The 15,134-nt window shown below is 30.4% G+C and overlaps 2 protein-coding genes across 2 annotated transcripts in view; both read left to right on the top strand.

The window, feature by feature from the left end:
• The first annotated feature begins 67 nt into the window (after positions 1-67).
• Positions 68-5,643, top strand: LOC130893640 (protein farnesyltransferase subunit beta). Its single transcript, XM_057799897.1, has 9 exons — positions 68-828; positions 881-1,024; positions 1,376-1,488; positions 1,547-1,672; positions 1,751-1,921; positions 1,974-2,103; positions 3,183-3,312; positions 3,438-3,646; positions 5,326-5,643. The coding sequence occupies exons 1-9, from the start codon at positions 742-744 to the stop codon at positions 5,428-5,430; spliced, it is 1,215 nt and encodes a 404-aa protein (XP_057655880.1). The 5' UTR covers positions 68-741; the 3' UTR covers positions 5,431-5,643.
• Positions 5,644-7,264: 1,621 nt separating this feature from the next.
• The window catches only part of LOC130893825 (unc-112-related protein-like), a 42,372-nt gene continuing 34,502 nt past the window's right edge, over positions 7,265-15,134 (top strand). Inside the window, exon 1 of the mRNA XM_057800231.1 lies at positions 7,265-7,631. Within this exon, the coding sequence (XP_057656214.1) occupies positions 7,490-7,631 (142 nt within the window). The 5' untranslated portion in view covers positions 7,265-7,489. The remainder of the gene's footprint in view (positions 7,632-15,134) is intronic.

The following is a 15,134-nucleotide window of genomic DNA, read 5'->3' as shown; positions in this document are numbered from 1 at the left end:
CGTGAAGCCGGTCCTATTCTAATATGTTATCGAAGCTTTGGCTGGTGTGCCGGATATTTCTTGGATGGCCTATTAAATCTTTGTGATTGTTTTGATAATTCAAAGGTTCCAGAAGGTGGTTTTAATATATAAAGTAAGAGTCTAGCAGCCGTAAGTCAGTGAATGTCGATTAGACGATTTTTCGCATTTCATCATGCTTAAGTAAAGTGAACATATCGGCTGGTTAAGTGTGACGTCATAAAACAAGTTGATAGTTCCAGTTTATTCTTAAATAAAGAAGTTTACATTTATTTTCCTAAGTTTTTGTTATATCTCATTTTAATAGAAAACGAATTTTATTAAAAGCGCAGTCTAGTATTACTTTGTCTATGATCTCTACTTTAAACTAGTGGCTAAACTTGGTACTACTTTAAAATATAAAAATTATATGACGTCCAGTCTAGTTTTACTATGTCTATGTTTATAATTATCTTCTTTTATAGTCTTTAATTATTTTTTTCCTTTTGATAAGGTTCCAATTATCTGTTGATATGTACTTTTTTATCTATATTTTTCACATATCAGATACTATTAAATTAGCATAGTATGTTTAAAATTCGATCTAAAATCCTATCTTGGACAAGGAAATAATCTATAATACATAAAGAAGAAGAAGTAAATAGTGTATAAATTGTTTAACTTGCGCTTTACGTCTAATTTCATATATAGAAGATCAAGTTATAAGTTAATTTATGTCAGAATATGGAGTTAAATTTGCGTCCTATATCTACAATAAGAAAACAAACGCTCAATTTTGAAAACTGCCCAACGAAAACTTCAGATGAGCAGGTAAAATCAAATGTAACCTAAAAATTTGTTTGGTTGGAATTGTGGATTTCAGATCGATGTTGAAAAATTAGTTTTACGAAAATACGAGGACTTACATACAAAATTAAAGGTTAATAAAAATTTACCCGAACTTCTTAAAGAAAAACACAGGAATTTTTTATATGATAGTATAACTTATCTTTCGTCGTCTTACGAGGTATGTATAATTTGAAACATAATTATCGATTTTTTTTTACTATTTCCTTCCAATTTCTTGTATCTTACTCTTCCCACTGTTCTCTTTCTCCACTCCCGTATCTCATTTCACCAAAAAAAAACACAGAAATGTACTTTTTGTATTTAAATTATTTTGTATAGGGGAAAGTGGGGCATTATTTTATTTAGTTATTATTTAATTTATATAATTATTTCTCAATTTATGAATACATGTAATTTTTCTACATTTAAACATACCCAAAGTGAAGTTTAAACAATTATGGGAAATTTAAACATAATGAGCATTTTCCAATTTTTATAAGTTAAACCTCTGTTCAGTGGATTCTATCAGGTTTTAGATGCTAGTAGACCGTGGTTGTGCTATTGGATTTTACATCCTTTATCTCTAATAGGAATACAATTGGATAATAGAAGAAAAAGAGCAGTTGCAAGGTTTTTAGCAAAGTATGGAAAATAATTATTTTTTATTCCAATAGAAAATTATAATTTTGTAATCTTGTAGATGTCAAAGTCCGAAAGGAGGATTCGGTGGTGGACCTGGTCAAATACCCCATTTAGCAACAACATATGCAGCAGTTAACGCGTTAGTCATTTTAGGAACTGAAGAAGCTTTAAATGTGATTGATCGGTAAGTAACTTATTTTATATTACATTAATTAATATATTTGTTACCATATTTTGTGTGTATTAATTTATTTGTTATCAGTAAAAAATTACAAGACTTTTTATGGAGTGTGAGGCAACCGGATGGATCTTTTGAAATGCACGAGAATGGAGAAATTGATATCCGTGGAGCTTATTGTGCCCTTTCAATCGCCAGTCTCACAGGTATAATGACACCAGAACTATTCAGGAATACCGCTGAATGGATAGTTAGGTAATTAAATGATAATTTTTTCTTAAAAATCCTTCTATTTCTCAATTTTCAGTTGTCAAACTTATGAAGGTGGTTTCTCTGGATGTCCCGGTATGGAAGCTCATGGAGGTTACGCATTTTGTGGATTAGCTGCATTAGTTATATTGAATAAAGGCCATTTAGTTGATGAAAAAGCTTTATTGGTAAGTCTAAAGTCTCTTAGGTTTTTAGGTTACAGAACATATTGGTTTTGATGAAGTTGTGTATATTTAAAAAGAAAAATTTGGATACAATCTGTAAGGATATGGAAATGGTATATTATGTAAAAAATGGATAAGAGAGAAAACACTGTGTTTAATGATCATTGGTATTTGGAAATGGTGCCAGAATTGAACTCAAAAAAGCAAATTTTTTATTGTTTTGAACTAAAAAAATTTTTTGTAACCAATTAAAACTAAGAAAAACTCATTTTGAGTTAAAAAAGGTCAATTTTTGATCAAATTGAAGAAAATCCTAACCTTCAATTGGAATTGACCAAGAAAGCTCAATTTTACATTAAATTAGGCCAGAAATGATAATTTTTGACTAAATTTAGTTCCAAAAAAGCAAATTTTCTACCATTTCCAATTCAAAAATGAGTTTCGTAACTAATCAGGACCCAAAAAAAACCATTTTTGACTAAATTAATGGTGAGAAAGTCCAGATCTTTTGACTAAAATAAACTTGAAAACCCATTTTTTTAACCAATTAAAATAAATGAAAGTAATTGTGACCAGATTATATCAAAAAAACGAACCGTACCAATTTGAACTACAATGAGACTATTTTTAACCAAACTAATCTAAGAAAGGTCAATTTTTTCGTGAATTAGGCCAGACAAGCTACGTTTTGACCAAACGATTTTCGAAAAAACCACTTTTTGACCAAGTTGATTGAAAATTAAAAAAGTACAAACAGTTTGATCGGTCAATTATCTCAATATTTTTGAAATATCAGGATGAAAAGATCATCGAATTACATTGACCCCAATTTTAACTTTCAGTGTGTACAGAAATGCATACCCTCTTATATTTAAACAATTTATCTCTACTTCACCCTATGAAACAAAATATAGTTATTTTTAAAATAAAAATAAACTAATAATTAATAAATAAAAACAAATGTAAAATTATTTTAGTAAATTGATAAACATTACTAGTAAACAATATTTATTAATAATTTTCCCCATTTTCCATCCGAGCCAATCCCAATTCCTCTTTTATTTGTTATACTTGTGTTCCAGAGGTGGCTGGTACAAAAACAAATGAAACTAGAAGGTGGATTTCAAGGTAGAACAAATAAATTAGTCGATGGTTGTTATTCCTTTTGGCAAGGAGGAGCTTTCCCTTTAATTTACTCTCTTCTTCACGCTGGTAATTAAACATTTTCATAATTAAATGTCCACCATATATTTATTAGTACTTTATACAGGGTATTACATATGCAAAGTAGTTCAAATGTAACTTAACTTATTTATTAACGTCTATCTATCTTATAGCTGGAAATACACCGAAGAAACACTTGTTTGATAATGGTTCTTTGCAAGAATACCTCCTTGTGTGTTGTCAGAACCCGAATGGAGGACTTTTAGATAAACCCGGAAGGAATAGGGATCTATATCATACTTGTTATACCATAAGTGGCCTTTCACTATCCCAACGTTTCGTAGATACTACCAGTATATTAGGATCCAAACATAACGAAGTGGTAAGTGTCCGAAGTGACCTCCCCAAATTAAAAAGAATTAATTTAGGTGCCGAACTCCAATGGAAAGATTCATATCTAGAAGAAAAGATACCGAATTGAGAAAAAACTGCACAAATAACATCAAAATTGTTTCGAGACAAGTAAAATGAATGTGATATAGTTGAAAATATTGATAATTGAGGATTGTATTTTTACCTTGGGAGACTTTAACGAGGTTTCAGATCCATTTTATAGCAGTGGTTGACAAAATTGTTATTATGACTGACCGTATTTTGTTTATCGGCACTTCAAACCAATAAATAGCTCGAAAAAACTATCGTTTAACCAATTGACAAATCAATGGACCAAATAGATAAAAACACCCCATTCCAAGTGGTAAAGAATGACCGCTAATCATGGGTCAATAAAAATATGAAGTGATAAAAACATTTTTTGAAACAATTAGCAACCAAAACCAAATTTTTGAGCAATTTAAAGTTGAAAACCATTTTTTTCAACAGTTAGCAATGAAAAATTTTATTTTTGGCTTAATAAAACTCTGAAAAGTCTTTTATACCAAATTCAATTTGGAGGAGAGCCAATTTTTAATCAGATTAAACTGAAGAGCCATTTTTTACCAATTAAAACTAAGAGGATACCATTTTGACCGAAATAATTCAAGAAAAGCCAATTTTTCATTAAATTGTACAAAACAAAGGAAAATTTCGACCAAATTGAAGTCAAAAAACTATTTTGTTAAGCAATTAGCAATAAGAAAGTCTATTTTTTGCTAAATTGTACTAAAAAAATTATTTTTATACCAATTGGACCTTAGAAGTGCCTTTTTAGACTATATTATCTAAGATACTTACAACTTCGGTTTAATTAGGCCATGACAAGCAAGATTGAACTCAAAAAACTACATTTTAACCAATTAGAACTAAAAAAATTCAATTTTTGACCAAATCATCCCATAAAAGATCTATATTTGAAAAAACATACCAAAAAAGCCAATTTTTGATAAAACAAAAGCTAGAACTATTTTTTAACCAATTAGAACCCAAAAAGTCATGGATATGAATTGTATATAAAATTACACTCGGGGGGCATTAACAAATTTCTGTAAAAAAACTCGAAAATCATTACCACTTACATTACAAAAAAACCTTAGCAAGTCATGTCGATCTGTCATTTTGACATCTAGAAACAACTATTCCTCCAAATTTCAACGCAACAACTCGTTAAAGTCTCCTGGGGTTTCGGTGCTTCCCTTTACAATACAAACTTTAAATTTTCAATATTATTGTCAGTTTAGTTTTCTTCTTTCCAAGGAATACAATCTTCTACGATGCAACATTAATGGTTTGATGGGATCATTGATTTAGAACCATGATCCAATGGAACGTAAGCTATTACTCATCGTTCCCTTCAATTTATTCCTAGTTCTTTTCTTTTTCCTATGAATTTTCTAACGGAATGTCCAATTCAGCTCATAATTGCGAATATTATGTTTTCATCATTTTTTTTTAATATTCTACTATGATATCATCAATATCGAACCAAATTATGATTCTCTGGTTGTTTTTTCTAAAAATATGAGATATTTACAAATATTGTATGAAAATAATCCACAAGTTATTTTAGCTTCAATTAACTCTAATTACACTATGAACATGTGTTGAAACTATTTTCCATTTTAGATGTCAACCCATCCCCTGTATAATATCAGACCCGATTTTGTTAGAAAAGCTCTGGTTTATTATAACGGTCTAGGTTTACCAACGGAAGATCAATCGGCAACCTGACACAATGTAAATTCCAGAATATTTTTAATTTTTAAATTTTTATTGAGGTTATGTTTTCAAAAATTGTTTTAGATTTTTTTAATAATAATTGGTAGGTAATAATGAAAATTTTATTATTTTATCAACAATTATGTCATTAAATAGTTACTGTTATTATATTTATTATGTTTCGGTAGTTATTTCACTATATTTTATAAAATGACTGCATGGAAATTGTTTTTTATTCATATACCTCAATCCTCAGCCTCATTCCAAATAAAAATAATAAGATAGATAAAAATAGATTGTAGCATAAAAAGTGATCGGATAAAAACAAAAACATTTTTTTAAATGATATTTCAACTGCATTAAATTTTTAAATACGGACCTGAACCGATACGAAAACGTAAATTCGTTTCTTATGAATGAAAAGCAATCAAAATAAAAAAAACAGAAATTAATCTGATAAAAAGTGATTTAAAAAAAAGGAATTTAAAAAAAATATTCAATTAATTTTTAAGTACGGATCTGAATCGTTACAAAAGGTGTAAATTCGTTTATTATAAATAAAAAGCAATCAAAACAATAAAATAGAGAAAAAATAATTTTGTTATAAAAAATGATTGAATAAAATCAAAAAATTTAAGAAAATATTCTTTTGATTTTTAAATACGGACCTGAACCGGCACGAAACGCGCAAACTCTGTGATTTATGCCACTCGCACTTGTCAATACGAAAGTGAAATATAAATAATAAATTCCCATACCTTAACTACTGTGCCCCAATCAAAAAACAAGTAAATCTAACCTCAAACTTTTCATCCATCTGTCAAATAAACTGAACCGAGTTATTTCCGTGAAAAAAAGGTTGGTATTGATTCTGTGAGTAGAGAGGTACATATCTCAATTCATCTGATTTTGATAAAATTCAATGATTTCAAATTATCTGATATTTTAGGCAATAATAACTAGAATACACAAAGGCATCAACCAAAAAAGAATTTAACCTCAATCTTTTCTCTCATCTGTCAAACAAACAGAACTGAATTATTTACACAAAATATTATAGATAGAGAGAGCGAGGTATTCTGATTGGATCGAAATGACGTCGAAGTGGTGGGAATGTCAAAAGAAGACAATAATAAGTTTTGAATTTATTGGCAAGTGGAGAGAGATACATTGTGCTAAACCGATGCTCTTTCTCTCTCGTCCAATAGTATAATTTCATTTATATGCCACTCTATCTTTAATATTTTTTCTATGGTTATTTCCGTAAAAAAAGGTTGGTACTGAATCGGTAAGTAGGGAGGTGAATTAAACCAAGGTTTTTAATGGAAAGTGGGGTCCATCTTATTTTTGGTTATAAAAAATTATTCATTCAGAAAAAATTACAAAAATCTTTACTTTTTCAAATCTTGTATAATTCGTCAAAATTGCTCAAATTATAATAATCAATAGTTTTATTTTTCAAATTGTTCATTTTTGTATGTATTTTCCGAAAAAAATTCTTCCAAAAAAAATTTTAAGTACAGTTTTCAGAAACAAATAGAAAAATTAATTGTTTTTGGATTTTTTATAGTCAAAAAAATTTTTAAATTAGACAAAATAATAAAACAGACAATATTTCGATAGAAAAATAAAACAGGCCAAAAACATTTTTTTATATAAAATTCTGATTACGAACTGCGTTTAGTATCTAAATACGGACCTGAAGCTTTACGAAATACGCAAACTTGTTTTATATGAAGTTATGAAAATAATAAAATAATAAAGAGTAATTGGATAAAAAATAAAAACATTTTCCATAAAAAATATTTTAAATACTGTATTTAATTTCTAAGTACGGACCTGAAGTGATACGAAACGCGCAAGCTCGTTATCTGAAGTATTATTCTCTCTTTTATCTCCCATTTTCATTTTCAATTTTCATTTGGCTTGTTAGTGAGCGTTTGCTCCACATTTCCAGTCTTCCAAAATTTGCGTGATGCGTGAAAAATATGTGATTTTGTGAATTCTAACCTAAAAAATAAGTACTCGTGAAAGTGAAGTGTTAATTATTAAATATATAAAAAAAACAAATATGTTTGCGAACGGACAAGTCGTAGGAGATGGCACATGGGACCTTCGAGTTTTTGTCACGGATCTTCAAACGGAAAGGTTGATTCGCGTAAAAGGAGATGTCCACATTGGCGGCGTAATGTTGAGGCTGGTCGAGGACCTAGGTTCGTAATTTACATTGTGTGTTAGTTAAAAATAACCATTACTCACAATTCTTGTTCCAAGTTATATAATAAATCTGATAAATTTGCTGATTTATATACGAAACTATATTATAAACGAATTGTTTTAAACAATCATAACCTCAAAAGGCAATGTAAATTGATCTTTGTAGGCGGGACTATTTCGACGTATTCTAATAAATATGCGAAATAAGTCATTGAGAATTTTTGACCAGGTGTTTTTTGTTTACTTACAAACTGACATATAAACAATATTTTTTTTGGAAAAAGTATTAAAAACGAATAATCATTTAAATATTTAAAATATGCAGTCAATTTTAAAACAAACACTTTTGGTTTCGAAGAATCTTTGAATGTATATTTTTCGTGGTTTTCTGTTTGATTAAATACAGTAAGATGGTTTATTTGGATATATATTTAATAACAAACGAAATTTAAATATATCCCAATATTAATAAACAAAATACTTAAAGTTCATCTACCTATGTTTTTAAAGTTTTATTTCTTCAATGCAATCCTGAATATATATTGGAATACGTGAAATTAGTTTTAATGAAGTAAAGTTGAAAAAAAAAACTAAAATTAGGAGATAATTAGATAACTTTAAATAGACCTGAAAATCATGTTAAAACACTTCAAAGTGAAATAGAAAGCAAACGAATATTAAGTGAAGCCAATTAAGGGAAATGTTAAAAAACCAGTTAGAAGAGTCACAAAGTGGCTTTTGTAATAGAAAAAGTATGTATGACTACGTATTTACATTAAGACTGGTAGCAACAACAACGAGGAGTTGAATTGGAGTGGGAAAAGATGATATACAATCGGGAGACTTTATTACAACAGGGGCGAGTAAAACGAAAAAAAAAAATAATTTATAAAAATAGTTGTTAACAAATTAAAACCCATTGTTTGACCAATTAAATGTCAATTTTTCATTGAATTGATCTAGAATAATCAGATTTTAATTAAATTGGGTAAAATTTTTCCAAATTAAACTAAGAAGAAATGTCTAAAGAAGGTATAAAACTGAGGGGAGTTCAGTGTTGATCGATAATTTACGAAAAGAACGATAAAAAAGTTAAATGGACATAAAAATAGTTGTTGACCAAATTGAACTCGGAAAACCCATTTTATGACTAATGAAAATAGAGAAAAGTTTATTTTTCAATCAAATAAATCTAGAAAAACCAAATTTTAATTAAATTGGGTTTAGAAAAGTCAAATTTTACCATATTAAACTGGAAAAATCCATTTGGTGCATAATGAAAATAGAGGAAGTTTATTTTTTTCAAACTGATCTAGAAAAACCTAATTTTAATTAAATTGGGTCAAGAAAAGCGAAATTTCACCAAATTAAACTTGGAAAATTCTATTTTATGACTAATGAAAAAAGAGGAAAGTTTACTTTTGATCAAATTGATCTAGAAAAGCCAAATTCTAATTAAATTGGGTTAAGAAAACTAAATTTTACTGAATTAAACTAAGAAGGAAACAAAAAGAAGATGGAGGACGTACTGAGTACGTTGTTAATCAAAATCATAATTCATGAAATAGAGTGAAAACCAAAGTCAAATGAAAACAAATAGGATATGAAAAAATTGTTAACCAAAATATACTTGGAAAAATCCTTTTTTGACCAATTAAAACAGTTATAAGCTTAGACCAAATTCATGTATAAAACTTAATTTTGTTATTACATTGGGAGTTGAAAATCCAAATTATACCAAATTAAACAAAAAAGAAGATTCTAAACTAGGTATAAAACGAAGGGGACTACTGAGTTCAGTGTTAATCATAATCCTGATATATACGAAAAAAACGAAAGAAGAAAGTTAAATGGAAATGAATAGGACATAGAAACAGTTGTTGACCAAATTGAACCCGGAAAACCCATTTTATGACTAATGAAAATAGAGAAAAGTTCATTTTTTAATCAAATTGATCTAGAAAAACAAACTTTCACCAAATTAAACGCGTCAGGCACCAAAAAAGCAGAAGAAACACAAAAAAAAAAACAAAAAATTCCTACATTTGAATGGAACCGTTTGTTTTTTAGGCTGAAGCTTTTTTGTCTTCTACCAATTCCAATGAATATTCATCTCTATAAAAAAATCCTCATCCCATCCAAATATACACAACGAATCTTTCTACCCACCAATAAGTTAACCTAGTTTACCTTCAGTCTCTGAAGACGATAACTTGGTTATCGAAACGCGCGTCATATTGTGTAATTGTGAGTGTTGGTGTAGTGGTAGTGTAAACAGTGAGATACACGTCCGAAAGATATGACTCCAACTCCAACAAGAGCTCAGAATAACGTGAGAAGTTGCTGGACAGTGAGAAGAAAACTCAAGGCAACTAACCTTGATCCAAAAAAACTCCCTACTGGTTCCAAATTAACCGCAACCCGTCTACGATTTGCCAGATAATCCAACTCATTATAGAGCTATTAGTAATGGCTTTGAGATGCTAAAATCAAAAAAAGGATGGAAGCTACAGATTTTTTGACGGCGAGCGTGTGACTATAATTCATTTTCTGAACTCAATTAAATGTTAAGATCTTTTGTATTTCTAATATTTTAATTAGAAACATCGATAAATGAAGTATGTTAATCGCTTTTATTTCCGATAATATATATCGCCATTAAGTACACTGATTATAACCCGTTTTTTTATTGATATACTGTTTTTAATATTTCCTGTTTATCTTTTGATAGCCAAATATTTACACAATACACTTCCATGCACACTTCAATACTCTATTTATATTTCAAATTTTGTTATTAAACTTCGCTTACCTTAAAAAGCGTATATTATACAGGGTGATTTAAAAAAGGTGATCCCTTCTCTAGGATAGATAGAAAACTGAAAAATATTTGGGGTACACCATCCGTATTCAAGGTAAAGACACATTTTTTTACGATTTTGCTTTATATACATTTATTTAATAATTATAACAAAATAAATATGAAATTAATCAGCCACGTTATCGGTTATGAAAATATTCGAATTTAATCGACAGCGACTGTTTGTACTAAAAACGTGATTATCATGGCGAGTACTAATATTTTACAGGGGCTATTCAATAATATAACCCCTAGTTACCACAAGTAGTAAAATTAAGTCCTCAATTCAAATCCAAGGAAACCATCAAGATATTAGGAAATATAGTGTGAAAGATACTGGAAGTTACATCATTTTTCGTTTGTCAGGCGTTAGATAACATACAGGGTGGTTTGATAAGAAGTTAATCGATATAGTTAGTCGTTAGTACAAACAATGTCTCGTATTAATAGACACATTATTAATTAACATGATGTGTTAATGTTCTCTCCCTATATATCACAGCAATCTGACAAATAAATTAGTTTTTATACTGTTTCGTTGTTAAGAAAACATTGGAAGAAAAAAGAATTTCGATTGTTTTAGTGGAAAACAAAGAAACCGGTGCAAAGTTAAGTAAATATTATTCTGAAAGTGCTACGTCTTGTGCGTTGAATTGCACCGGGTAGGCAACTGTCAAGAGAATCCACAATATCCAAAATATACGAAACAACGCCCTCTAGCATTCACGTTGACAATTGAATTGCTTAGAATTCATAAATTTTGTATTTATTAACAAAAGATCGTTCAAATTTATAAAAATTTTATATTTTGTTATATTTTTTGTTATAATTTTTTTGTAATATAATCCTTTTATGAGCCACCCTGTACGTGGTTATTATCAAATTTAGCTTATTTCAATAATATGGCTAAAATTAGTCACATTATGCTGATGAGACTAGACTAGACTATACATAGACATTGATTGAATGAGATAGTAGATGATTGTATGAAAAAAATCTTGCCAAGTGCCTCAATTCGTATGATAGAAAAGTAGAATTTCAATTTCCCTTGATGATGATGATCGTCGATTGAAAGTGCACAAACTTGCAGACATAGTAAGCATTTCAAAAACTGCTTATTGGACATGAGATAGCTGTGCCGCGTTTGCTCACAACGGAACAAAAACAGCGTCATGAAAATGTTTCCATCGAGTTCTTGGTTGTGTTTCACAGAGCAAGGATGAAACGTGGGTCCATCACATCGCACCCGAATCAAAAGAACAATCAAAACAATGGATTGAAAAGGGAAAAACGGCTCCAAAGAAGGCAAAGACCGTTCCATCTGCAGGCATGGAACTAAAAGTAGATTGATTTGAAAGAAAAATAAATATTTTTTTTGTGCATGATACTTTTGGGATAATCCTCGTACTTTTTTCCCAAAACTTTCCTTGCCATCTGAATATCCCTCATAGGTTATGTATCGAAAGAACCTACTACGCTGTATGATAATTAAACGATGAAATTAATAGATTTTAAATAAATATAATGATTTCAATAAAACTCAAATAATTATCGATTATATTAACATAGATATTTATAAAATATTATGTAAACACCTAGGCCGGTTCCCTGTTTAATGAATAGGCTTTTATTTATAGATTAATAAATGCAAACAAAACAATGAGTCGTTTCTAAACTATTTTTTAGCACGCGCATTTCGATTTCTATAACTATCGATATACAGATGTTTCTAAGAACAGGTGCGATTACCACCTTAATAAATTCAATTGCATAAAACTTGTACTGAACAAATACAAGTGGGACGTATTACTATTTGCATATTGCGAGGATTGCAATAAGGAGTCGTTATTTAAGAAAGAGAAAGACTGTTTATCTTTGAAGGAATAGGGATATTTGTATAGAGGATATGGAGGTTTCAGGATTAGTCCTGATATAGGTGTACGAGGAGGTACCCAAAAATAACCGGAATTATTTTTTAAATGCTATATATTTACAAATTTACAAAACAACCTTATCCCCTTCAAAATACTCTACATTACAAGTAATACATTTGTCCCAGCGGTGCTTCCACTGTTTGAAACATTATTTGAAGTCATCTTTAGAGATGGCTGCAAGCTCCTGTCTCGTTATTGTCTTGATATCTTCAATGTTTTAAAATCGCCGTCCTTTCATGCCCCTTTTCATGCGTGGGTACAAGAAAAAGTCGCACGGAGCTAGGTCAGGTGAGTAAGGTGCGTGGGGCAACGGAACCGAGTGTTGTTTTCAATTGTCTGTCGACGGTCTGTGCGCACGAGCTCTCGAATTCTTTCAACATTTTCATCAATTTGGGCAGTTGATGGACGTCCAGAGCGAGGTTTGGCATCAATCGACATGTCGCCATCTTTAAATCGAGAAAACCACTCATACACTTGAGTTTTCCACATAGTATCATCTTTGTAAGCAGTTTGCAGTATTAAAACAGTTTCAGCAGCGTTTTTATCGAGTAGAAAACAGAATTTCAGAGCGGCATGTTGTTCACTTAAATTTGCCATAATAAAAAAAACGAAAAAGCAGTGAAACAGCACTTGCAAAAACGGTCACTGAACTGGCGACGAGTTGCGCTAGGCAGAAATCAGTACTACAAAAGCTCCACCCATGGCAATGCTATTCCGGTTATTTTTGGGTTCAGCTGCTTGTTTGAGACCGTATGAAGGCTCTAATTACCGCGTCAATTTAATCCACCAGCTATTCTTCCGTGTGGAGAGGATATTTGGCTTCTGGAAAGACTTTTTTGAGTCTCGCGTTCCGAGACTTTTTCCTTTGATAGCGTTTTTCCATTAAGGAAAAGTCCTGACGAACCTTCTCGCCTTGTTTGTCATTTAACAGTACCCAAAGTTACCGGAAACAAATCGCGCTCCATATTACTAAGGCAGTTGGGTTAACAAATTATCGCAAAAAATTACGGAGAAATCAGCCGAAGTGGGCGCTTGCTTCATGATATTGCCCCAGTCCACGATTTCCAAGGCTACTGTACACGAATGGAGCCTCACGGAGATCGAACACCCACCATATAGCCCTGATTTGACCCTGGTCCGGCTAGTTTTTGTTCGCAAAGCTAAAGGCCGAATTAAGGGGTGAACGATTCATCAGCAATGATTACATAAGACTTTTTGACTAAAGAAATAAAGGAGAATATGAATTTATTCATGACCTTTCTTTCTGTGTTATCATCAATCCTTGTGCCAAATTCTGTTGTAATCATAGATGTGTCGTATCAAATTAGACAATCTGAGCTCACTAGAATCATTTAGACTATTTTCTCCACCCTCCTTATTATTGGTTCTCCAACGATACTTTGAAGGTCATTAATTTCGAATTTAACTTTGTTTTTTTAGCTGTATCTTTCAATCGCACCTCGTACTTATTGGCTGTGGTGGTTTGGTTCAGCTGCTTGGTGGAGTCCTTATAAAGGCTCTAATCACCGCGTCAACGAAATCCAGCAGCTATTCTTCGATTTCCAAGGCTACAGTACACGATTGGAGCTTCATAGAGATCAAACACCCAATATATAGCCCTGATTTGATCCTGTCCGATCGAAAATTTCACATCATTAATCGGCAATCGACAATCCGAACTGGCTAGAATCATTCCGTTTATTATTTAGTCTCAAACGATACTTTGAAGATCATTAATTTCGAATTTAACTTTGTTTTTTCGCTGTATTTTTCAATCGCACCTCGTACTTATTACATTAGAATATTGGATTAGTGGTTCGAACTAGCGATAACCGGCAATAAACATTGAAATTCTTCATACATTGTAATTATCAGCATTGAATAATCACTTGGTATAAAACTACTCAACATTAGTGTAGAGGTTGATAAGATTTGGAATGTTGGAATGAATAAATGCATCTTTAATTAATATGATCGCTTTAATGAAAAAGTCTTGCTACATAAATTTAGATTAACTACTTTGTATTCAACTCGAAACGTATCCATTAGTCTTCATTAAACTAATCAAAATGAACAATAAGTACGAGGTTTTTATAAAGAAAAGAATACGAAAATACGGGAATTGTTTTTATCATCAACCCTTGCCCCCACTAGAATTTTTTGTAACGACTTGATAAGGACCTTATCAGGTAATTGCGCTACCAGGTAATGTATAGGTCAGGATAACCTGATGATGATGTAATTCAGATCAGTAATGAGGTCTTAATCAGGTTTACATTACATGGTTCTGATGAGAATTTTCTTGAACTTATACTTAAATTCCCAAAACGAGAAAATTCAGCAGAACCCTCTGCTTTCTGGAAAATGAAAAACCCAATATTTTTATTTCAAATTTATTTTTTCTTTTTAATAAAATTGATCAATTGTTTTATATTGTTTTTTTTTGTTTTTAACTATTATTACAACTTAAATTGGAAAATTTATTTCGTTTTAATAAAGTTTGCTTTGAAGCTCATAACCTAATTATTTTTGTAAGTAAGTAAGTCGGTAATAATGAGTGAAAAATTAAAGATGATTTATTTAGGTAATATAGCTAAATACACATTAAAAATAATTGGGTTGCGTTTTCGACTTTGAAAATTAATTTCAGGATTTTCTTTACCAATGAATTTTAGAGAAACAAAAACTTGTATTTACCTATCAGC

The sequence above is a fragment of the Diorhabda carinulata genome, chromosome 5 (genome assembly GCF_026250575.1).
Source record: "Diorhabda carinulata isolate Delta chromosome 5, icDioCari1.1, whole genome shotgun sequence".
Lineage (NCBI taxonomy): Eukaryota > Metazoa > Arthropoda > Insecta > Coleoptera > Chrysomelidae > Diorhabda > Diorhabda carinulata.
This window is presented reverse-complemented; position numbering and strand designations above follow the sequence as displayed.

Coding starts and splice junctions, on each gene's coding strand:
- LOC130893640 (XM_057799897.1), top strand. CDS start 742: ATGGAGTTAAATTTGCGTCCTATATCTACAATAAGAAAACAAACGCTC. Junction 1,922..1,973: donor ACCGCTGAATGGATAGTTAG/GTAATTAAATGA, acceptor CTCAATTTTCAG/TTGTCAAACTTATGAAGGTG. Junction 2,104..3,182: donor TTGATGAAAAAGCTTTATTG/GTAAGTCTAAAG, acceptor CTTGTGTTCCAG/AGGTGGCTGGTACAAAAACA.